Source organism: Zeus faber, assembly GCF_960531495.2.
Source record: "Zeus faber genome assembly, chromosome: 22".
Classification (NCBI taxonomy): domain Eukaryota; kingdom Metazoa; phylum Chordata; class Actinopteri; order Zeiformes; family Zeidae; genus Zeus; species Zeus faber.
This window is the reverse complement of record NC_137209.1, coordinates 18,881,789-18,906,581: the sequence shown is the minus strand read 5'-3', so window position 1 is coordinate 18,906,581 and position 24,793 is coordinate 18,881,789. Positions and strand designations below refer to the sequence as shown.

The following is a 24,793-nucleotide window of genomic DNA, read 5'->3' as shown; positions in this document are numbered from 1 at the left end:
AAATCTACATACGTTCAAATATATATATTAAAAAAAAATATATATGTAAAAAATATATATATATACAGTATATATATACGGTATATATATAATATGAAATAGATTCAAGATTCATGTACTGTTCCACAGTTTTAGACCGCTTTCATTAAAGATACCAAAATAACTCCTGTCTGCGGGTACTTATTGGAAGAGTGTTTAGCTCGCTGCATACTCATGTACGGCTACACGTGGCGAGGGCAGAAGAATGACCTATAGGGGGCCCCTCGTTGGGGAACCTGTGTGTGCGTGTGTGTGTGTGTGTGTGTGAGTGAACAAACGACTTGTGAAATCCACTCGGCGAGGAATGACTCTGGCCAGATGCGTGCTCCTCTGACTCAGCAACTGATGCCAGAAGGAGGGAAAGGCGAATATTGCGTCACTTTTATTTGCATCTTCCCTCGGCTCCGGGTTCGGCTGCACCGCGGTCAGCGTCTCTCGCTCAGGGGCAATCCGGCGAGCCAGATTCCTAGCCAGCTCCAGGGCTCGAACTTCAGACGGCTGAAAGACTTTTTTGTCTTCGCCTGCTGTGTGTGTGTGTGTGTGTGTGTGTGTGTGTGTGTGTGTGTGTGTGTGTGTGAGAGTGTGTCAGTTCACCATGAGCAGATTGATTCTTCCATTTGGCCTGTTTTCTGTTCAGTGTGCAAAGCAGCCCAGCAACCCCACCCCACCTAGTGTGTGTGTGTGTGTGTGCATGTCGGTATCGATGTGTGTGCTTGCTGGGGTGTGTTCACGGGTGTGTTCACACGTGTGTATGTCCGCTTCTTTTCTTCCTTCCTTCCTCCCGCAATGACTCTTCCCCAATCCTCCCCTCCCTCCACTTCTTCCTCCCTCCCTTCCTTTCTCTTGCTCCCACTCTCTCCTCTCTCTCTCTCTCTCTCTCTCTCTCCACCTCCTTCACTTCTACGATCTCCCCCTCCGCGTACCTTTCACCCTGGCAGCCTTGTTTGTACAGGGATCCGCTCTTTTATGCGAAAGCAGCCGCCGCAAATCACGGCAGGGGGCGGGAGGGAGAGAGAGAGAGAGAGAGAGAGAGAGAGAGAGGCGGCGGCTGCAGCGGCCGAAAAACTGCTGAGTTCTGTCAACGAGTGGGTACATGCAACCGCACACACACACACACACACACACACACACACACACAGGCTCCCTCGCCCTTCACAAACATGCACAAATTCAACTGCTTCACACCCAAACAATTGACACGTACGTAAAGTTGTGGTAGTGTATTTTCTGTATATTCTGTATATTCTTATTATGTATACCTTGACTTATTTCAGGTTTTTTTTTTTTGTTTGGTATTTTTTTTGGCTATTTCTATATATTTGACTATATTTCTACTTTGCTTTTTATTCTATTTCATTTTATTATTAGACGTTTTTTTCTTTACGTTAATAGTCTGTAGTGAAAAGCACCAAAGCTCACCAGAACTAATCCCTGGTATATGTAAATGCACCTTGCGGAATGAACTGCTTCTTGTTCCTGCAAACACACAACACCAGATTTTGTGGCCAATATTTTGACCTCAATATCGATTTGATGACATTTGTGGGATGACTATTGGTGCTCTCAGAAGAGATTTACACACCAAATGTTGAGGAAAAAAACGCATTTCTTCACTGCGACGCAGACAACATCTAACTGTATCGAGATATTACGATAACCAAACTCCGATATCCGATAGCTCGTCTGGTATTGCGATTTCGATATCTGTCGCCCAGCCCTAGTACACCGCACGTCACTAGAAGGTAACGAAGGGTTGATCTCATAGGACTTGTTGTAACTATGCCTGACAATAATCAGCACTCCCTTGATTTCTTGAGGCAGCGGGGGTTATCACTTCATTGGGGTCATCAGGTGGGCACCCTCCTTCACTGGTGTTTCGTTGATAAGCCCACGACACCTCAAGAGGGTTCAACGGCGACATCTGGCGTGCCAGATGCGCCCCCCGGCCGATTTTACCCGTTTCTGTAGGTTGATGGTCACCTTGCAGCCCAGATCAGGTCCGTTCTCTTCAGCCAAAGCCAGTTGCTGCCACACTTGGCAGCCTCACGACAATGACCTGGTGGCTTGCCGTAGGGCCCGCCCTCGAACTCCCATCTCTTTCAGGAACCCGGTGATTAATTTGGCCACAAAACCTCTGCAAACCGCCTCCACTGGGAGCCCTCGTGCTCTCCAACCCCGCTGTTTGCATATTTCAACCTTTTCCATTCATACGCTGCATAGCCTCTTAGGTTACAGTTAGCACCACAATGCACAGAGATCTCTGTGAGGTGGACCACAAGACCAGACAGGTCCGGCCTGATTGTTGTCATGATCTCTGGCAGAAAGATGAGCTTCTGGTCTAGATTGACCTGCATCTTTCAGTCACAGGCTGTCCAGCAGGCTTGATTCCCTCATTGTAGTTGGAAGCTTTGGGAGTTGTCCTGCTGGTAGACAAGCGGTGGTGTTAGAGAAGCCAGTTGTTTGGAGAGAGAGGGCATTGGCACCAGTTCTCCTTTGCTCCAGGATACGCAAAAGTCCAAGCCATTACTTTATGTAGGAGCTCATTGTTCTCTCCAGCTTCTCGACTTTGGTGATGGGAATCTCGTAGGCTCTCAGAGGCCACATCAGATGTGGACGCAGTCCAAACTGCAGGCGCCACAGTTTCAGCTTGCCACGGAGTAAGGTCTTGTCTATGCTGACTAGTCCTTTGATGGTTTCTTCCTGAATTTGGACACTCTGGTATGTCTTTGAGGCTTGCATTGTACTACCACTCCAGGCTCCTGAATATGCTCCTGGATTTGCTGGGTTTAAACCTCATTCGTGCCCACTTTACATTTGACCGAAGCTTTTCCAGCAGTCTATTTGTACATGCGAAAGTTGAAGTCAGGGTGGTCATGTCGTCGATGTAAACACGAATAGGTCGTTCTCCAGACTTCAGGTGTTATCCTCCTACAACACATCTGGATGCTCGGATGATTAATTCCATTGCCATGCTGAAAGCTAGAGGGGAGATGGTGCAGCTATCCATTATTCCGACTTCCAAAGATTGCCATGCTGTAGTGAACTCTGTTTTTGTGAGACAGAACTGCAGATCTTGCAAGTAGTTTCTGACCAGGTTTGTCATGGTCGTTGGCGCGTGGAAGTAATCAAAGGCTGTCCAGAGGAAGGAGTGTGTGGTGGATCCAAAACCATTGGCTAGGTGGAGGAATATGACATTCAGATCTCTTCCTTCCTTTTTTGCGGCTTGAATCTGGTGCCATATCATGCTTGTTTGTTTTAAGCATCCTGGGGAGCCTGGTATACCAGCTTTCTGCACGACATGTCAATCAGGTTGTTCGGTTTCAGGTAAGTTGTCCTCCTTTGGGCAGTGATGTTAAAGAAGCGCTTTCCTTCAACATTCAAGAGGTTTATTTGCTGGGATTGGTTGATGTTTGAGGAACCCTTTTCCTTAGGAATCAATACCCCCTCAAGGTGTTGAGGTGGGAATTGATCACAATACTTTTTGGATAGTTTGTTTCTTCCATGCCTCGTTCATTTGTTTCCAAAGGGAATCTCAGGACATCTGGAGTGTTCATACACAGCCTATATGGGACTCCGTTTGGTCCTGGAGCTTACGCTGTCCTTGCCTTCCTCACAGCTTTCTGTAACTCGCTCACATCTTGTAGGGCCGTCACCCAGCTGGCTTTCTGGTTGAGCGATGGGCGGCATATCTGGCGGTATGACTCTCTGCTCCTGTCTCTGATCATCGGTGTGTGTGGTTTTCAGGTGGTCCTCAAGATGGCGCTTTAAGTGACCCCGATTTTTCTTTTGTGAAGACTTCACAAATCTAAAGGGATCCTGGAAGAAAGATGTAAATGCCCTCTCGTTCTTCGTGCGTCAAATTCTGAGGTTTTCTGCCCTCCGCAGTGTGTTGTCAGGCGATCTTTTATGTCTTTTTGTAGGAGGTTGATACCCACTCGCTCATCTAGTGATGCCTTCCTCCACTGTTTCTTCAAGTCCCTTCTCTCCCTAACAAGGCATTACATTTCATGTTGCCTTCTAGACTTTAGAGGGGGTGTTTTTTTCTTCCCTGCTTCTTTTGTATCTAAATTTTGTACCCTGTAGCTGTAGATCAGGTCACTCAATCTTTCCAGCTTATTCTCTGCTGATCCCCGAAGCCCATCGAGAACTTTACTCAGGTCTGTATTGACTGTTGTCCATTCATCTCATCATGTTATTGCTGGACTTCGGACAATTTCTCCGTAGCAGGCTGCATCTGGCTGGATTCCAGGTCAGATGTTGTGCTTGAATTAATCTTCTTTGCCACTGGGGTACTGGTGCTCAGCTGACTTTGGGTTGTGTCCTGCCGCTGTGCTTCACTGGACTGACTCGACCTTTCTCCAAAGAGATAATGCTCAATGCCAGAGCAAAGACTCACTTCCTTCAAGCACTGCATTTGGCCTTGATGTTTTCTTAGACCTCTGAGAGATGTTATCTTGGACCACCCTACATATTCTGAGGCGCTGTGCCGATTATCTGATTCGTTGTCTTAGCCGATGAGTCGTCTTCCGCCCCCGCTCTCACAGACTCTGGGTATTTTCCTTCTTGGATTTCTCGTAGCCAGACTTATAGGTGCCTATCAAAGTGACAGAGCCTGCAGTCACCGATAGCTAGTCCATGACAGCTCCCGTGGGGAACAAGAGCGGAAATATATCTTCTCCGTTTCTCCTCAAATTCACTCTTAAAAGAACCTCTTCAGCTGACATATACAGTGGAGTATCACTGGGGTGGGTCTATTTTTGGAGCCTCGCGCTGGCTCTCAAGATGGTTTGCGCTGGAAAAGTTGATCTTAGAAAAAGTGATGTTAGAATTTGGTCTCACGCTGATCGCTTCCAAATGTGGCCTCAGCTAAATAATAAATACTTTGCTCATACTCTGTTTAAAAGCCCACTACTTTGGGTTAAAATGTGAAATGTAAAGTCAAAACTAAGATAAATCTAAACAAGGAATCTATATTGGTAAAAACATACTCTCTCTCGTATGTATAATAAGTAACTTAAAGGACTCGAAGGCCCGGATCACACAGGACTTGATTTTCCTCCTCTTCCTATTGTTGCCAGACACCCACAGGACACCCTGTCGCTCACGTTTCACTTATCTTTGTTATCTTTGCTGTGAGATCATCACACACTTACTACCATTTAACTAGTTCTGACAGGCAACTCTTAGATTTACTTTAAATCATCACCTCAAACCTTGCAGCGAATCTTCTACAAACAGATTATAATTACTGAAGATTCAGTTAATGTGACTTATTTACACTTTGCCTTTCCCTAAACAAATCATTTTGAGTGAATTAAAATGAGAATTGGTGAGCATTCCATTCTCAACTCAATCGACGAGTCACGGACCAATTGAATGAATCTTTCTGCTGAGTCGCTGAAAGATTTGAATCGTGAAAAAGATAGGGTCCATAAGGGTGTGAAAGCTTGTGGTGTGGTCAAGTTGTCAGACAGAACTAGCTACGCCTCATTAACTCTCAAAGCTACTGTCAACTTAAATATCTAAATGGAGTAAATATTCTAAAGGGACAGGTGGAGGGTGTATTTTATATTTACTCCTGGTATTTACTCCAGCAACAGGCACTACCAGTTTGAACTATGTAAAATTATTCCAACTGTAAACTTGTCTGTGAATTATATTATAACATAACATTTTTACAATTATAAAAGTTGTCGCCACTCTCACTTGGACGGTAAAAAAAAACAACAACTTGTGGCTGCAGCAAAAAACCCACAAGCAGCTAGGAACGAAATGAGATAAGACTGGGACTAGCCTGGGACAAGCTTTAATTACCGTAAAAGAATCAATGCAATGAATATGGGCTTCGAGGTACGCAGGAAACCCCCTGGCCCCGGACCGAGAAATAAGCGTGGCTAAGCAGCACTTGTCACATGTGTGATGTATAATTTCTAAGACATTTCAGCCAAATGAATGCCTGTCATACCGGCAGTGACAGTATGACCAGGCGATAACCGAATAGGATTGTTTATCATCCACATTGTCAATGTCAATGGATGAAACAAAGACATTTTCCACATTGTTACACAATTAGGGTTTTGTGCTTTAAATTAATGAATAGACCAATAAGTTCTTTCAATATGAGGTCTCATACGTATATTTTGTCACACTCAACATTATGACTGTACTATGTTTGTAACATGTCTTTAACATGGGCTTTTAAATGGCAATATCATGTATTGATACTGTCATGAATTGCCTATTACTGACTACAATCATAATTTACAGAGGGCTAAGTGAGAGTATATGTATACAAACAGAGTTGTGTTTACTGACTATATATACAGACTGTATAATGCTGTTTAATATTTTGATCTTTTGTCATTCGGCTGCTTCGACAAACAACCCCCCCCCTCCACCTCCACCACCCAGGGCATTAATGTAGCGCAATATTGTCTGGATTTCAAATAAATCAAGACGGGTGCTGGCTCACATAAGGGCGAATCGGGTGGCAGCGGGTCGAAGCCCTGAACACAATCCGTCTCTGGCGGATGTCGCGGCGAGGTTTATTGACTGCCACTGCAGTGGGGGTGTGGCTCTGCGGGAGTAACCACCGTGTGGGACCGCTGCAGTTTTTTCTCACGAGGGGCTTAAGCTGAGAGAGGGCAAACAGCAAACGGCCGTGTTTGCACAGTTACCGGGCCTGGTCTGGAGGGCATGAGGTGGCGGGAATGTGAATTTGGGGCGTTGCCAAAGCACGATATGTCAGCTCCGCACGCCTCCCTCCCTAGGTAAACACAGGATTACGAGGGGGAGAGACGGCACGTTTCTGAGCGCGAATCCTAACCCTGCAACCTCCTCCCCCGAGTGACGTCAACGATCAAACCTGAGAAGGTTCAGTAGCAGCGGACACGCTCAATATTCCCTTCAGGGTGGATAACGATCAACCAGGGGGACGGAACCTGCTTGGCCAGTACAACGGGCTATGGGGGTTAAAAAGAACCTTCCGATAGGGTCGCGGGAAAAAATGTCCCGATGCACTGATCGTACTACATGTTGCAGCTCGGTGTGCAGGGCAGTCGGCTGAAGCTATTCTCTAAACACCGGATCAGTTTTAAAGATGGATCCAGATCGATTGACTTCCAACGACCGAAATACAAGGCTTAGGTCAAACAATGCCAGAGTTTTCCTTTAACTGAAAGGGATGTAGAAAAAATAAGGTCATAGCTCCTGGAAGGAAACAACGTCTGCTTTTACGGTCTTGACAATTTCACAAGAGGGCGCAGCATTCTACTGCATACTGTACCGCGGCATGAGGCTGCGAGATATTCACCGCAGTTATAACGTCAGCACCTCAAGTGAGATACTGCCTTGACACTGTGGAAGTTGACACACCGGATAATGATTATTTGTCTGTCTGTTTATTCAGGATGCAGGCAACACAACCACAGCACCCTGGAAATGGCAGTGATCCCAGAGGTCCCAGAGATGTTTAGCTGAACATCAGCACTCGTGGAACGCCTTTTAGACCAGTCTAATGCCTTGACGGGAACTAACCGCCGCGTAAAGATCTTTAAAAATCTGAAAGTGCTTTATTTGGTCCACTTTAGATATAACGCAACATAATAATTACAGACATTGAAATCGGTGTCACTCTGGTGTGGGCGTGGTGAGGTTTAAAGCAGCCACACCCGTCCTGGGTCTTAGGTAATTGGGCCCGGGATCGATGGCTACACCTGTTGCCCGTCAGAGCAATCAACCGGCACCAGGTCAATCACCCATCTCCACACACACACACACACACACACACACACACACACACACACACACACACACACACACACACACACACACACAGGGGGAGAGCCTGGTGTAAACCGGTGTGTTTGCAACATCTCTGCCTGTGTTTCCGTGTCAGAAGGCCCTGAAAACGCCACTCGTGGGATGGAGTGCGGCGGGCGGAACTGCCAGTCACCATAACACATTGCCGCCTTTTTACTGTCTGTTATGCCATCACTATCAGCGTCTCCCCTGCCCCCCGATGAGGACGGCGAGAATTTTACATACAAACAAATCATCCTCAGAGCGTTTTATCTTCCTGTTACCACAGAAACAGGAAGTGGCACAACTCACACAACAGGAAGAGGGAGTACAGCTGCGTGCATTGCAGGCGTGTGTGTGCGCGCACGTGTGTGCGTGTTCACCTGGAAGTGGAAGATGCCGGCGTAGCCTTTGTCGAAGCTCTGCCCGTGCGGCACGACTCTGTGGAGGAGGGTGTCGTTCAGGGTCAAGGAGGCGATGGCCGCCAGCAGCCAGCAGTCGCCTGAGGAAGACGCACAGACGCACGCGCGTTACCTGGGATGGATTCCAGCGTCAACCCGGAAGACGCCAGGCTTTGCAACCCCCCGACGGAAAACAAAGCCCGGTTGCTCCGAAAAACCCCCTTACACAGTTTGCTGCCGTTCCCATGGCGACCAAGAGCTCTGCGGCTATTCCTAAATTTCATTATGCGCTGAATAATTGTGTAATAATCCCCATCCCTCCTCTTGGGGTAACTCTATTTAAATCATTGCTCTGCAGCCTTGGTTAGTTTGTTCGTGTGAAGGGGGCGGACGGGAGCAACAAGCCCGTTGAAGTGGAATTCCCAAAGGGAAAGCGGGGCGGGGTCGGGGGGGTCGTGTTCGAACGGGCGTCGGCGAACGACCTCTGGGAGTCCCAGCGCTCCGGGGAGGGTCCAGTCACCGCCGTGTCTGGGACTCGGGCTTGAAAGCGCCGCTGCTTTTAAAACCTGTGACGGTCGCCAAAAAATTTCCACAGACCTGCGTCCAGCCCCCTTTTTAGCAGTCCACCTCGTTGCAGCCAGATGGCTTTGGCCTTAATTATCTAAACATGTCATAATATTAGATTTATGAAAGATACTATGATTCACGTCTGCGCCTTTGATGCCTTCAGATGGAGATGGCTTCAATGACTCACGCCCTATTCCCGGCTGAATTTTTCTCTTGGAGCTGAATGTTACTGTTTCCAGGAAAACTGCTGGGTTATTTATTTATTTTACCGAAAACCTTGCATCGAGCCTCAATAGGCCGTGCGCCGCGGCGGTCGGAGACGCTGAAGGACTTGCCGCCGAAGGCCGGATTAAATTTGAACGATTCCGATCGCCCCCCCGCCCCAAGGATCTATGAAGAATACTTTTGTTTTCCTTTCATCGAAGGTTCGTTCATCAGAGTCACGACGAAGTGTTTCGTTGCCTGTCCTCCCAGCCGTTGACGCCGTTCCAAACTCTTCTTTTCCAGCTCACGTCGAGTGCTCTGACAATTGCGTCCGGGGACGTGTGCGTCAGCGGATCCTTTTCGTGTACTACATCCCCCCGCTTGCACAACCGTGCCGTTCAGGGGGAACGTCAGCGGATTTGTTTCACCAAGAAACAGACGAGACGGTCCTCCTGAGGGGAAGCGGCTGTGGGCCTTTTTGTTTTCCCCCCAAAAAGTGGGTCATATCAAGTCCCGTATCACTGCCAATAAACAGAGCGTTGCCGATGAGCAAATCCTGCGGCAGTCGTTTTTGGGGAGCACTGTGACCACATGGGAACGACCCACGCTGCTTAGTCATAATGAATTTTGGCAGCGCAACAACGGGGGCCAAACAAAACCATTTTGCTCCGGGTTTGTTATTTGCTTCTCCGTTTTTGTGGTTCTCTCTGCGAGGCGGTGCCTCCCCCGGGAGCCACCGCCCCCCCTCCCGCCATGCTTCTTACACGGAGCTGCCCTGGTTTATCCAAAATTCGAAAAAGGCTGCCTTGTTTACACATGCGAGGGCAGGAAACAGAACATCAATTATACACGCCGCCCTCGCGTCGGAGAGCAATCACCCAGAGTACGAGGCTCTCAGTCGGCGCCGCCCGGGGGGCGACCGCAGGGCTGTGGCTCCCCATCCCAGTCTCATGTACGGGCTCCGCCGCAATCGCGCTGCCCGACGCGTGCCGGAAACGCTTTCGCAACGCATTTGTCCCGGGATACATCCCCTAGGGCCACCCCCCACCCAGAGGGCTCACACTCCAGTGGGCGGAACACCGCAAAACGAAGGAAGGAGCGACGGGGAACACCGTCGACCCCGCCCGACGCGGGGTGTTTCCAGCTCCGTCCACCTGTCTGCGCGTTTGCTTCCGAAACGCAGCAAAAAAACAAACAAACGCAAAGCGTGCTGTCGTCGCCCGCAGGGAAATCCAGCTTTGCACTGGTTCGGCACAAGAGGAGAACAAACATCTACATGTATGTGCCACGGGCGATGTGCGTGCATTTGGAAGCGGAGGAGTTGCAGAGCCGCTGATCAAAATCCTCCTCGGGCCGGCTATAAACACCTGCCCTGTCGGCCTCTTCCTTTAGACTACAATCAAGGGGAGTCTTCCTCACCCAGAGAGGGCGGAGCACTTCTGGTACAATTATTTTGGATTTTCCCAGATTTCCTGCCGCTGCCCGTGGTTCTTGGCAGCGATGGCTTTAAGCGGGCGCAAAGGGAGACCTCGTCACCTCCGCCTTGATCTGCAAAATTAGTTTGATGTTGCTTTGTGGCGGAATTGTCCTTTAAGGGATCTGGGCTTCTGTGGCTGACAAGGAAGTGGACACATAAGAGGAATTTGACTCCTGTCGTCGGTGGCTCTCAGTACGTCTATAACAACATTTAAAAGAGGTAAATTAAAGTTTGAGAAAAAATATTTGTATAAAACTATATAAATAGTCATAAAAACTCAAAAATCAGGGCTCCGGTCTGCGACCATTCAGTCGCATTTTGCGACCATTTTTGGAGACAGCGCAACAAAATTTTATAACTAGGAGCATCGGCGTTTTTTTAATTTTTTTTATTTTTTTAAATAGTTCCGGTATATCAGTAGGAGTCGTGGAGAAAGTGCCCCCGTTACGCACGCTGCTTGTTTCGTTCCATAAGGAGACGTTACATAAAATAACCCCCATCTAAAATCAAAACATTGTTGTGGCGCGCCGCTCGCGGGCACCCCATCGCTGGCGCCCGCGTCGTCGGTGCCGTCGGAGAGGGAGACAGGTGCGCACGTTGCGCGCCGATCGCCCCCTCTCCGTGCGCCCCCTGGGGATGGCGCCCTAAGCGGCCGCCTATCCGGCCTATAGGAAGATCCAGCCCCGCCTGCACCGGCTCAGCTGGCGGATAAAAGAAAATAGAGCGCGAGGAAGAAGATCATTCACTTGCGCGCACAAAGAGGATGAATGTGGACGTATAAGCACAATTTTTTTATAAAAAGAATACGTTTCTGCTGAAACATGTACTGCATATTTTTTTTTAATGTTGGTTTTCAGATTCAAAGGTTATGATTATTTTTTTTTATATGAACAGGATTCGGGAAATCGAACCATCGTTTGACAGCGTGTGTGTGTGTGTGAGAGAGTGAGATAGAGAGGGAGAGCTGGGGCTCTCATGGTTGTTAATGAAAGTAATGTACTGAGCACATACTTATTATTGGGTGTCTATGTTTAAAAAAGCACAACTTAACTTCATGATTTTGTCTGTGAAAGCACAACTTCAAAATTGTGGCATTTTCCTTTAAAATAAAACAGCACATTGTTATTTATGTAAATTGTCTATTTAATACCCAAGCATTTATAATAGTGAAGATGGAATAAATATGAATGTGTTGCGATGTCGGTTTTAGTGGTGCTCCTAAATTTTCCAGGAGGGAGCACCAGTGTTACTAGTGGAACAAAGTTCGATAATCCAAAATAAGGCATAAAAAATTTGTCATAAAATGTTTTAAATAAAACCCCCAAAAATGTGTAAAATAAATTAAAAAAATAAAATAAAATAAAATAAAATAAAATGTATCTGTCCACCCCCCCTCTTCCTGCTCTCCTCTCTCCAACAGCTGAGTCATGGTGGTGGTGGTGGTGCTGGTGAAGCAGTGACCGTTGGACCGAGTCCGACAGGGACTTACCCAGCGCTCCCTGGCAGATGTCCGTTCGCGTGGCTCCGTCCACGATGAACTGGGGACGCTGGCAGATCTCCTGTACACCACCCGCACGCACGCACGCACGCACGCGCGCACGCACACACACACACACACACACACACACACACAAGGAAACACTGCGGTCATGAAGTGAAATTCAAGGTTTGGCACGAGGGCCCTATTTAAACGGTTTACGTCAGCGCTCCATGGGGGGCTCATTGTGGGTTATTTACCTGGTTACGTCCAGGTTAGTGGCACAAAATGCATTCAGTTATATCCGCCTTTTATATGACTCATGTTCTCCGTCTCGTGGAGCGGCTCTCACTCTTCAGGGGCGGTTTGGGTTTTGGCCGATATGTTCTTACAATATCGATATCGCGATATCAGGCTAGATATTGTACGGGATTTAAGGTTTTCATAATACTGCGATATAATTAAATGCCGTCTTTTAACGATTAGGATTAGGGTCAGCATTTTTTCCATTATGAAATTTGAGGGTGGTGACATGGGACTAGATTTCTTCGTGGATTTTAGGTTTTCGTAACATGGCGATGTGGTTACACGTCGTCTTTCAGGAGCATCACGGTAAAGTTCATGTGGTTTTCTGAACGTCATAAACTTCATATGTCATGCGTGCACCAAAATATGTAAAATGATCCATATTTTGGTGATAGTTCATCTTGTCAGTATCACCCAGCCCCATTTGTCCCCCTCTCTCTCTCTCTCTCTCTCTCTCTCTCTCTCTCTCTCTCTCTCTCTCTCTCCCTCTCATTCTCACACGCACACACGCACACACACACACACACGCACACACACACGCACGCACACACACACGCACACACACACGCACACAGTGACACACTGCACAGATTTTTGGGAACACGGAGACATTTCAAGCCTCTTGGATGGTTAATATTAAAGCTCCTCTGACGGAAAAAGAGCAGAGATGCATTATGGAAACGTGCGGGGAAACCGGCCCAGAAACACACACACACGCACACACACACACACAAACACACACGCGCACATACACACACATGGGTGGTGTAAGACGTGCTAAGAGGTTGCTGTCAGGCTAATGATCCAGAGCAAAGAGCTTTTTACCATCACGGCATCTTTCCGCTGTATTCCAGGATCGACAGAATCCCACCCCCCCGCCCCACCGCCACCCCCACCCCCACCCCACTCGTCACGGCATGCGGAGGACACGTGGTAGTGGGAGCTATCTATCTGCAGGACCTGCCGTGTGACAATCTAATGAGGACGGTGCCACATGGCAGCGGAAGACGCCAGACCACGACTGTCGTGATGATGATAAGAGAGAGAGAGAGAGAGAGAGGGAGAGGGAGAGGGAGAGGGAGAGGGAGAGAGGAAGGCACATCACAGCTGGATAATAGAAAATAGGAACAATATCATCAAATTTTAATATAATCTAATCAGGCTTGGGACATTAACCATTTTCAACGCCAGAAAGAAGGAGTTAAAATAGGTTTATCACCTCTTTGGTAATGGAATAAATACTTCTAGATTGTGGCATATTCTCGAATCTTATCTTGCACGTGGACATTTGGACCAATGCTCCACCACTTTGGATTATAAATCCAAATGAAACTTCACACCTGTCAAACCAAACGTGAGCTAAACGGCATCGTTTTTGCAGGAATGTCGCGCGGAGAGCACATTAACCAGAAAAAAAAACCAACCCAAAATAACAACAAACACTCATGGAACGGCTTCCTTTCAGTATTCCATCACGTCAGTCATTGTTTATATGAGCAAAATGTAATAATCATATTAAAAAACCTGAAGCCACTTTGAGACGCTTTGAAGAACGGATGAACAGTGTGGCATACATGAGTATGGCACACTGTTTTAAAATCTTTTAAAACCTTTTAGAAGTTACTAGTACTTATATTTTATCCACGAGTAACTTTTCCAACAGTTACTAGTAGAGTACTATTTTAGTTTTACTAGAAAACATTATTAGGGTACTAGTACTTGAAATTGTTACTAGTAACTATTAAAATGTTTCTTGTAACAATTTGGAACATTTTGTCATTTAATCCTATGGAGCTCCGTGTGTGAGATATGAAATATTTGCCAGACTTAAATATTCCTATTGTTACTCATATCTATTCCAATTTTTACTGGTATGTATTCCCATTGTTACTAGTATCTATTCCCATTGTTACTAGTATCTATTCCCATTGTCACTAGTATCTATTCCCAATGTCACTAGTATCTATTCCCATTGTTACTAGTCACTGTTAGTTGAGTACTAGTACTTACTTATTCATTATTGACTGGAGCCTTTTCTATCTGTTACTAAGCAACATTTTATGTTTTACCAGTAAAAATGTCGTTTTTACCCGTCATGAGAAATGACTGGACAAAACAGCTTGTTGACAGTTGAATTTAAAATGTTACTAGTAACAATAAAAATGTTCCTAGTAACAACAGGAAGTTGTTGTTGTACTAGGACCACTGCCGCCCGGCCCCACTTAACCTCAGCCCCCGGGCCCTCTCACCGTGGGCCTCATCCAGCGGACGCCCTGGGTCTTGGAGGTGCGGGGGCCCAGCTCGTTGAAGCCCATGGAGGAGGTACAGCAGGGGAACAGGGGGTCCTCAAACAGGGAGCGGCCCTGGAGGCAGCGGCCCCTCAGGGACTCAAAGTCCTGGCCCAGGAACTTGACGGCGTTGTTGTTCTGGCCCAGGCCCTCGTTGCGGTCCCACTGGCTCCTCAGCTTGGCGGCCATGCCCGTGGCGTAGATGCGCTCCTCCATCGTCGGGGCGCTCAAGGCTGTCCCGTTCGGGTCGTGTCCGGTTCGGGACGGAAGGAGTGATCACGACGACGACGGCGGAGCTGTGGCCTTTGGGGGCGGGAAGTTTCCCACGCCGCGAGGGGTTCCCAGGGTGACCACCAGGAGCCGTTGGATCCCCGCTGAAGCAGGACCTGCGTCTTCGCGGCGTCCGGCTGTGGGAACTGGAGATGGGCTCCGCAACGAGCGCGACGCTTCTCTTTCTCTCCTTCCGGATTTTAAAAACCAAAAGAGAAACAAGTTACTTCCTCAAGGCGGAGGAGGAACGTTTCTCCCACGACCTCGGCGACGACGACGACAACAACAACAAGACGACGTTTGGAGGGAAGAGCCTCAAGCCGCGAGGAGCGTCGGTCGGGTCGCAGGGCGTGGACGCGCCACCGGCAGCAGCAGCAGCTCGTCCCTGCAGGAAGAGAAACACAAAAAATAATGAGAGATGATCACCGAGCGAGAGATCCACCGGCGCCATGGCGACCAGGACGTTTTGGAAATAACCGCGATTTTAACAGTTGAATCGCATCGCGTCCATTTTTGTTTGTTTTACGCCGCTGTAGTCAGCCGTGCACCGCTCTTCTGCTCTGGTTCTCAGGGAGCACCAGGAGAAATATATATATATATATATATATATATATATATATATAGAGAGAGAGAGAGAGAGAGAGAGAGAGGGAGAGAGAGAGAGAGAGATATATACAGTATGAACACACACAAATCAAGGTACACAAAGATGATAAATAATAGGTGGGGAATTAGTTATCGGTTGTCAGTATTTATTCTATTTTATATAGTATAATACTGAATATTTACTCTATTTACTCTATATTCTAATATGACAATTAACATTAAGTGAAGGTTCAAGTATTATTTTCCAGGACATCTTGACTGTGTTTGTCGTTTTGTTTATAGTCGTCCATGTTGGTTCTTGGGATAAATGCAAAACAATTGAATGGATTAGGAAATTAAAAAATATAATTTATATAATATAAATATTTGCTTTCGTGCTGCATGTCGACTGGAAGTAAACTTTCTTTGCCCGATATATTGATATATATCACACTACGCGTCGCGTCGGTCAGACCCATTCGATTCGCTTTCGAATTGGTTCTGTAGTCGCACGGTGTGGAGATGTTCCCCGCACCCTTCCACTCCACACATTCCCCAGTTATAAAACTAACACACAAGAAACAGAAACAGTCTTTAATCGTCACACGACACTCCACAACACATGCTTGCACACACACACACATGCACATGCTTGATGGTGGCCGGTGAAATGGCTCCTCTGCATTTGACCCATCCTGGCTTGTCCTTCCTCCGGGGGCACAGCCAGGAGCAGTGGGCAGCATGCGTGGACGCACCCGGGGACCAGGTGATAAGTGTCCATCGCTGGTCAGACAATGATGGGTGCATGTTTTTGGTGGGGGTCCTTACTGACGTGAGGTGGAGGAAACCCCATGTGAGCACGGGGAGAACATGCAAACTCCACACAGAAAGGCTCCTATTTGGGAGATAACCCGCCGGAGCACGGTGCCAACAGCGCCCCAGGCGGGAATCGAACCCAGGACCTTCTTGCTGTGAGGCAGCAGTGCAATGCACTGCGCCACCGTGCCACGTACCGTTGTTTTAGTTACTGTGTTGATTACTGGGAACATAAATTATTCAAATGTTCCATAAACAGGCCTAATCTAACGAGCAAACCAAACCATACAATAATAATGTCTAACCTAGTCCTGGTAGTCAGTGCAAAGGGAGGAAACCCGGCATTGGGCCATTTACAGTCTTCAGATACATGGATTCACCATTTGGTTATTTCATTGGATGTGCTCAAACATAATAACTGACTTCTCTATAATATATATTTATTCTTCATCTTTCTTCGTTTATTTTGCATTTGAACGGTTATGTGTCATTGAATAATCATTTCGTGTGTACTTGGCTTGCCCCTACTCTCACAAGAATGGATCGTTCCAATCAAGGGCGACGGCCGGCGGTGTATTTAAGGGAGAAGAGGGAGTGAGATGCCCTGCGAGGCTGGTCCTGGTCAGTTTTTGTTATTGTTTTAGCGCCAACTTGAAGGGCAACTTTGGCAACTTTGTTTTTTGGACACATTTGCCCTATAAATATATTTTTTTTTTTACCATCAGCGCCACCGCCTCTCGGATACTCTGACCACATGATCACGTTTTCCTAAAAATATTTTTTACGCAACCGATGGAAATGCGTCAAATTTATGTTTTGTTTGTTCTGATATTTCACACATTGGTGTGAAATTCCCTTGATATTTGGGAAAAAACATAATTAAGGAATCTAACGATTTCGCAATATGATCGCGATTAACTCAAATAATTAGTATATATATATTTTTTAATAATTGTGACAACTTTAAAGGCCAGTTGTAGATTGTTGTTGCCGCACAAACATTGAAATGCAGTGACGCAAAATTTTAGTGCAAAGTCAGTCGAGGTCTTTCACAACCCTCAACAACGCAAACGTAGAAACACACCCCAGTGCAGCCTAAAACCTGCAGGGAAAAAAAAAAACAAAGCAACACACACACACACACAGCGAGCGCTCCCTCACTGACGCCCATGTTGGTTTCCACTCACACATAGCTCAGGGATTACTCACAATGGCCAGGTTTAGTGAGAAACGGTATGTGTGCGTGCATGTGTGTCTATGTGTGTGTATGTGCGTGTGTGTAAGTGTACGTGTATATGTGTGTGTGTGTGTGTGTGTGTGTGTGTGTGTGTGTGTGTGTGTGTGTGTGTGTGTGTGTGTGTGTGTGTGTGTGAGACGGGCTGAATGTGTGTCAGTTGAAAACCCCAAAAAAAACAAGTTTGTGTGGCATTGGTGTGTGTGTGTGTGTGTGTGTGTGTCTACTGTTATTGCCAGGAGTTTTCTGCTTTTAGTCGTGCTTACTTTTAAAGGTATCTGGAACACGTCAACCGCAGTACCCACAGACATGGTTGAGGTCTCGTTAGAACCGGGACGTTTCAGAGCTCTTTCGCTGGAGTTTGATGAATATCAATGTACATTTGGAGCAGAAATTTGTGAAAAATTGTTGTAAATATATAATTGTTATTATTATAACAATTGTTATTATTGTTCTTCTTCTTCTTGTTCTGTTATTATTATTATTATTATTATTATTATTATTATGATTCTTTGTCAATGCAAGAACATACGCACCAACATCCATCTACCCACCGATCCACCCGCCCACCCACCGATTCGCCACCCACCCATCCAACCATCCATCCATCCACCCATCCATCCATTCATCCATAGGAGTCATTCTAAGCGGTTCTTGATGATGACGATGCAAAGGATGCAGTGACATACAAGTACCCTGCATTAAAAAATAAAAACAAAAACAAAAGTAAAAACAAAAACAAAAATCAAAACCAAAACGACCAACAACAGGATGTGTGCCGCGTGTCGGCGTCTAACGCGGCGCGACACCCGTGGGACGGCGGCGTCTCTGTGCGGACATGGAGCCCGACAAGCAAAAGCTCTCAGCGGCCGACCGCTGAATTAGGCAGAAGTGTGAAGCCGGCTCCGGTGCTGTCAGCAGCGCTGCACGTCCTCCATCTGAAGCCTTTGTACTCCCTCTCTCCTTCTCTCTCTCTCTCTCTCTAAAGCAGATTCATAAACAACTCTGGGTTTATTTTTAACCTTCCCTCTCAAACCGCATCCTCGCTTCTCCTCCTCGTCTCGCTCTACTTCGCCGATCACACCTCTCCTCCTCCGCCCCAAGCCCATCCCGCGTCAGGTCCCGCTCCGTCGGGGCGCTCCCCGCGGATCACGGGGTCCGGCGGGGATGTCCCGGTCTTTTGACCCCAAATGGACGTGCCTGCGCAGGACACGGCGTTTGATGCCAAAAAGTGCAACTCTTGTGTTTCCGGGTTGCCGTGGCGATACAGGATGTTGTGTTGGTTTGAACAACACAGTAGTTCAGTTCACTGTAGAGAGTTTAGTGCGTATTTAGTCTTAGTAGAACTACTAAAACCTTGAGTAGAAGTACTAAAACCTCTAGTACTAAAACCTCTAGAAGAAGTATCAATACCACTAGTAGAAGTATTAAAACCTCTAGAACAAGTGCTAAAACCTCTAGTAGAAGTACTAAAACCTCTAGTAGAAGTACTAATACCACTAGTAGAAGTCCTAAGACCTCTAGTAAAAGTACTAAAGCCTCTAGTAGAAGTACAGAACCTCTAGTAGAAGTACAAATACCACTAACAGAACTACTAAAACCTCGAGTAGTACTAAACTAAAACCTCTAGTACTAAAACCTCTAACAGAAGTACAAATACCACTAGTAGAAGAACTAAAACCTCTTGAACAAGGACTAATACCACTAGTTGAAGTACCAAAACCTCTAGTAGAAGTGCTAAAACCTCTAGTAGAAGTACTAAAACCTCTAGTAGAAGTACTAAAACCTTAAGTAGAAGCACTAATACCACTAATAGAAGTAGTAAAACCTCTAGTAAAAGTACCAAAGCCTCTACTAGAAGTACTAAAACCTCTAGTAAAAGTACGAATACCACGAATAGAAGTACTAAACCTCTAGTAGAAGAACTAAAACCACTAGTAGGAGTACTAATACCAGTAGTAGAAGTAATAAAACCTCTATCAACATTTTTTCGGGGTTCTGTGGGGCTCTGTGAGGATTCAATTTTCCGAGTTTACTTTGAACGCAGCATCGGCTCTTCCGGTCTGACGTCGCAAACAAGCGTAAATACTACGCGAAGCAACCGGGCCGACACAGCTCTCAACTCTCCGAACGCGAACAGGCGCCCGGAGAACCGGACTGAAAAAACGTGATGATGGATTATGATGTCGCAAGGCGCCCCGCTCCTCAAACTAATCAAGGTGCGCCGACGTTCTTCAACTTCCGGTAAATTTGCAACGGTTTGTCACTAATTCCTGCTCCAAATGTAGATCAATATTGACCAAACTTCTGAAACGTACTGCGGTTGCCGTGTTTCAGATACTTTTCTCTCGAAAAATACCAAGAAGATTATTATTAGTAATATTATTATTGTTTTTATATTATTATTAATAATAATAAATGTATTTTTTAATATTATTATTATTATTATTATTATTATTATTATTATTATTTTATTATTATTATTATTGCGGACTTATCATTCATATTGATCCCTAGCTGAGCTGCAAAAGGAAAATAATTGTTCAGTTTATAACACCAATATCTACAGAGTGGGGACCTCCGCCCTGCGTGCTTCACCCAGGGTGGAGGCTTCTTGGCTTTGTGTTATCAGCATACGTGTACAGGAAACTCTCGTGAGCTCCACAGGACAATATCAATATTTCATCGTCCACACGCATGAAATCCACTTTTACAAACCCCCACCTCGCTGCAGGTAGTGACACAGATGAGAAGCGACAAGCAGCAGACTGCTCGGCCAGACGCACACACACACAAGCATGGAAGGAAGGACGGAAGGAAGGAAGGAAGGAAGGAAGGAAGGGCGGCCTGGTGGCTTTTTTAAAAACATGCTCACTCTTACGCTGTTTAAATCAGGGTGTTTGTGTACTTCCGTGAATGAATTCAATCATAAAATCACTATTTTCTCTTGTATTTAGTTATGTTTTTTCAGTTATTAGAGCTTAATACGCAGCTCTGTGGGATACCGGATTCTGATTGGTCAATAGCGGTGATCAGCGGCCAGTTATTTCTGAATAACGGCCGCTGATCTGGTAATAATGACCGTTGCCACGGGCAACCACTGGATTCAAGTTCCTCGGTCCTCGCCGCGTTTAGCTGCGCTGTGGTGGAGCCATTTTTCTCGGCGGAAGCTCTAAAACAAGGCATATCAGTTATAAGATCATTTCAAATCAACATTCCGTCTCGGTGTGTTATTTTATTTTGGAGAGTAGCCGTGTGACAAGCAGGATAACGTCCAGCCAGCCGGTCGTTATCGCAAAAATAACCCACTTCAGAGTGACACAGCACACTGATCACCCTGTCGGGGTTGTTTTTACGATTACGACCGAGTGGCTGTACGTTATTACATATCACCTCCCCAAAGACTGTGTTAATATGTAATAACGTACAGCCAGGCGGTCGTTATCGCAAAAATAAACCCTGACAGAGAGATACAAGTCCCCGATCACCCTGTCGGGGCTTGTTTTGGCTGAATGTTATTACACGTGCCCCCCCCCCCCCCGAAGAGTGTGGTGATATGTAACAACGTACAGCCAGGCGGTCATTATGGCAAAATAACGCACACGCACCGCAACGCGCCGCATCACTCTGAAGGGGGTTATTTTAGCGATAATGACTGCCTGGCTGTACATTATTACATATCACCCCCCAAAGACTGTGTTGATATGTAATAACGTACAGCCAGTCGGTCGTTATTGCAAAAATAACCCCCTTCAGAGTGATACAAGTCCCCTTATTTTGGCTGGTTGTTTTTACATGTCGTTTTTTTTAATAAACAAGCAGCAACAGCAGAGTTATGTTTATGGGATGTTACGGTGACAAAGAGGAAGTCAAACAAAACCTCTCTGGTTGACATACGCTGTTCACAGTGTAAATGGGGAAATCGGCGTAAACTGCACGGTACAGAGATAACGCCCTGCGGTGTTTGGCAGCTGAAGTAAAGCTCACAGAGGTCAAATAGTTATATTTTAAACGGCTGTGTGGGCCTAACCGTGTTGCGTACAACCGCTTTATGTCAAAGGGAGACGACGAACACTGAACTGAGAATCACAAAGACAGAGTGCGTCTGAGGACCAACCCAACAGCAGTCAGCCTGCGTACCGACATCTTAACAGTCACTACTCCCTAGGATATCAGAATTGTGTGGAATTTAACGCCTTCCCAAACATGTCGCTTCAAGACTTACACATTTAATTATCATTTTGTGGTAAGTGGTATGTTAAAATGCCAAGTACGCTATGTTACACATCCAAGGAATTAGACTGTTTACAGGGGCAGATCTGGGATTGTATGGAAAATACAATCAAATGTAAAAAGAAGTGGAAAAAATAACTATATCAGTATTTATATATATCAACAGTATATACAGTATATATACTGTATATACACAGTATATATATTGTATATACAGTTTATATACTGTATATATAGTATATACACAGTATAGCTCCTCCTGGTCGCGTGCTGATGTGTTCTTGAGCAAGACACTCAACCCCTAACTGCGCCTACTGCTCCTAGCTACGTCAGGTACTAGGATGGTAAAATGCAGAGGAATGCATTTTGTTGCCTGAGTACTTGTACTCTGTGCAATGACAATTATTTGAATCTTATCAAATCTAAATATACTATATATATACTATATAAATTATTTAAATATACTGTGTGTATATATATATATACATACACACACACACATACACACACACACACAGACACATATATATATACACATACACACACATATATATACACACAATACATATGTATATATATATAGTATATACAATAGAAATATACTGTATATGCTGTATATATACTATATATACTGTACATATATTTTATACACAATTAATATATACAGAATATTTACTATATATATTGTATATATATTGTGTATACTGTATATATATATATAGTATACACAGTAATTGTGTATACTGTATATATATTATATATGGTGGCCTCACAGCAAGAAGGTCCTGGGTTCGATTCCCGCCTGGGGTGCTGTTGGCACCGTGCTCCGGCGGGTTATCTCCCAAATAGGAGCCTTTCTGTGTGGAGTTTGCATGTTCTCCCCGTGCTCACATGGGGTTTCCTCCACCTCACGTCAGTAAGGACCCCCACCAAAAACATGCACCCATCATCATCTGACCAGCGATGGACACTTATCACCTGGTCCCCGGGCGCGTCCACGTTCTTTCTTTCTATATATAGCATATACAGTACATAGACATATATATATATCAAAACTTCAAAACACAGTGTGCAGCGAAATGAAATACCAACAATAACAAGCTGTGGAAAACAGACACACCTCTGAAAGGAGACACGCAGATAGTCCAGTTTACTGACTCTGCAGGCCAGATAAGCAGATGGACACCTCTGCGTGGATCGTTCAGATAGGGTGCTGCATGTGTATGTAGGGTGCTGCATGTGTATGTAGGGTGCTGCATGTGTATGTACGGTGCTGCATGTGTATGTAGGGTGCTGCATGTGTATGTACGGTGCTGTATGTGTATGGAGGGTGCTGCATGTGTATGTAGGGTGCTGCATGTGAATGAAGGGTGCTGCATGTGAACGTAGGGTGCTATATGTGCATGTAGGGTGCTGCATGGGCATGTTGGGTGCTGTATGTGTATGGAGGGTGCTGCATGTGTATGTACGGTGCTGTATGTGTATGGAGGGTGCTGCATGTGTATGTAGGGTGCTGTATGTGAATGAAGGGTGCTGCATGTGTATGTAGGGTGCTGTATGTGAATGTAGGGTGCTGCATGTGTATGTAGGGTGCTGCATGTGTATGTAGGGTGCTGCATGTGTATGTAGGGTGCTGCATGTGTATGTATGTAGGGTGCTGTATGTGAATGTAGGGTGCTGCATGTGCATGTTGGGTGCTGTATGTCTATGTAGCGTGCTGCATGTGTATGTAGGGTGCTGCATGTGCATGTTGGGTGCTATATGTGTATGTACGGTGCTGCATGTGTATGTACGGTGCTGCATGTGTATGTAGGGTTCTGTATGTTTAGGTAGGGTGCTGTATGTGTATGTAGGGTGCTGCACGTGCATGTTGGGTGCTGTATGCGAATGAAGGGTGCTGCATGCGCATGTTGGGTGCCGCATGTATATGTAGGGTGCCGCATGTGTATGTAGGGTGCCCCATGTGTATGTAGGATGCCGCATATGCATGTAGGGTGCCGCATGTGCATGTAGGGTGCCATATGTGTATGTAGGGTGCCGCATGTGTATGTAGGGTGCTGTATGTGTATGTAGGGTGCTGCATGTGTATGTAGGGTGCTGTATGTGTATGTAGGGTGCTGTACGTGTATGTAGGGTGCTGTACGTGTATGTAGGGTGCTGTATGTGCATGTACGGTGCTGTATGTGTATGTACGGTGCTGCATGTGCATGTAGGGTGCTGTATGTGTATGTACGGTGCTGTATGTGTATGTAGGGTGCTGCATGTGCATGTTGGTGCTGCATGTGCATGCTGCAGGAAGGTGTGGTCCAGCAGCTGTCACATCCAAATCCCCAACAAGTTGCCCAACAACAACAGCTGGACATCCCATAATACTCCCCCCTCCCACAACGCAAACTTCTACAAACTGATCATTAAAGAAAAAATTCCCTTCTTTTTTGTTTTTGTTTTGTTTGAACAGCGCCGCAAACTATACACGACCCGACTCGCAGCCCTCAAGTCTACGTCCCCGCACGATTTTTTTTTTTTTCTTTCCAACTTCCAGCGCGATGCCAAAATCAAGTTGCATCCCCGGATCACACACCGCGCTGCCCCCAAAATACAAACGAGCGAAACGAAACAAGCGCCCAAACCCAACACACCGATCGTTACCTTTGCAGATTCTTCATGTAAAGGCGTGGTACTTTACGACTCGTCTCGTCTGGTCGCGTTATTCGGTCTGCATTACTCCACCCAGAGCGGCGAAAAGCCCTCCAGCCCCAACTCTGCGGCTGCGCACTATGGCAAAAGCAGAGGGGAAGGGAGTCGAAGTTAAGCAATTTATTCATATTATACTATTTGGAAACAACAACAATAATGATTACGATAATGATTTGCAGTAAAACCCTTTCATACATAGATTTATGTTTTTATATTATTATTATTATTATTATGATAACTATTATTGTTATTATCATCATTATTGTTGTTGTTGTTGTTATAATAACAATAATAATAATAATAATAATAATAATAATAATAATAATAATAATAATAATATTATTGTTGTTGTTGTTGTTGTTGTTGTATGTTATAGTACTTTATTAATTCCTCAGGGGT

General features: G+C 45.8%; 1 protein-coding gene across 1 annotated transcript in view; it reads right to left on the bottom strand.

Annotated features, from left to right (window-relative positions):
• The window catches only part of capn1 (calpain 1), a 40,394-nt gene extending 15,924 nt beyond the window's left edge, over window positions 1–24,470 (bottom strand). The window contains exons 1-4 of the mRNA XM_080023257.1: window positions 24,347–24,470; window positions 14,521–15,214; window positions 11,978–12,047; window positions 8,223–8,341 (exon numbers count right to left, since the gene is read on the bottom strand). Of these exons, the coding sequence (XP_079879383.1) occupies window positions 8,223–8,341; window positions 11,978–12,047; window positions 14,521–14,775 (444 nt within the window). The 5' untranslated portion in view covers window positions 14,776–15,214; window positions 24,347–24,470. The remainder of the gene's footprint in view (window positions 1–8,222; window positions 8,342–11,977; window positions 12,048–14,520; window positions 15,215–24,346) is intronic.
• Between the last annotated feature and the right edge of the window lie 323 nt (window positions 24,471–24,793).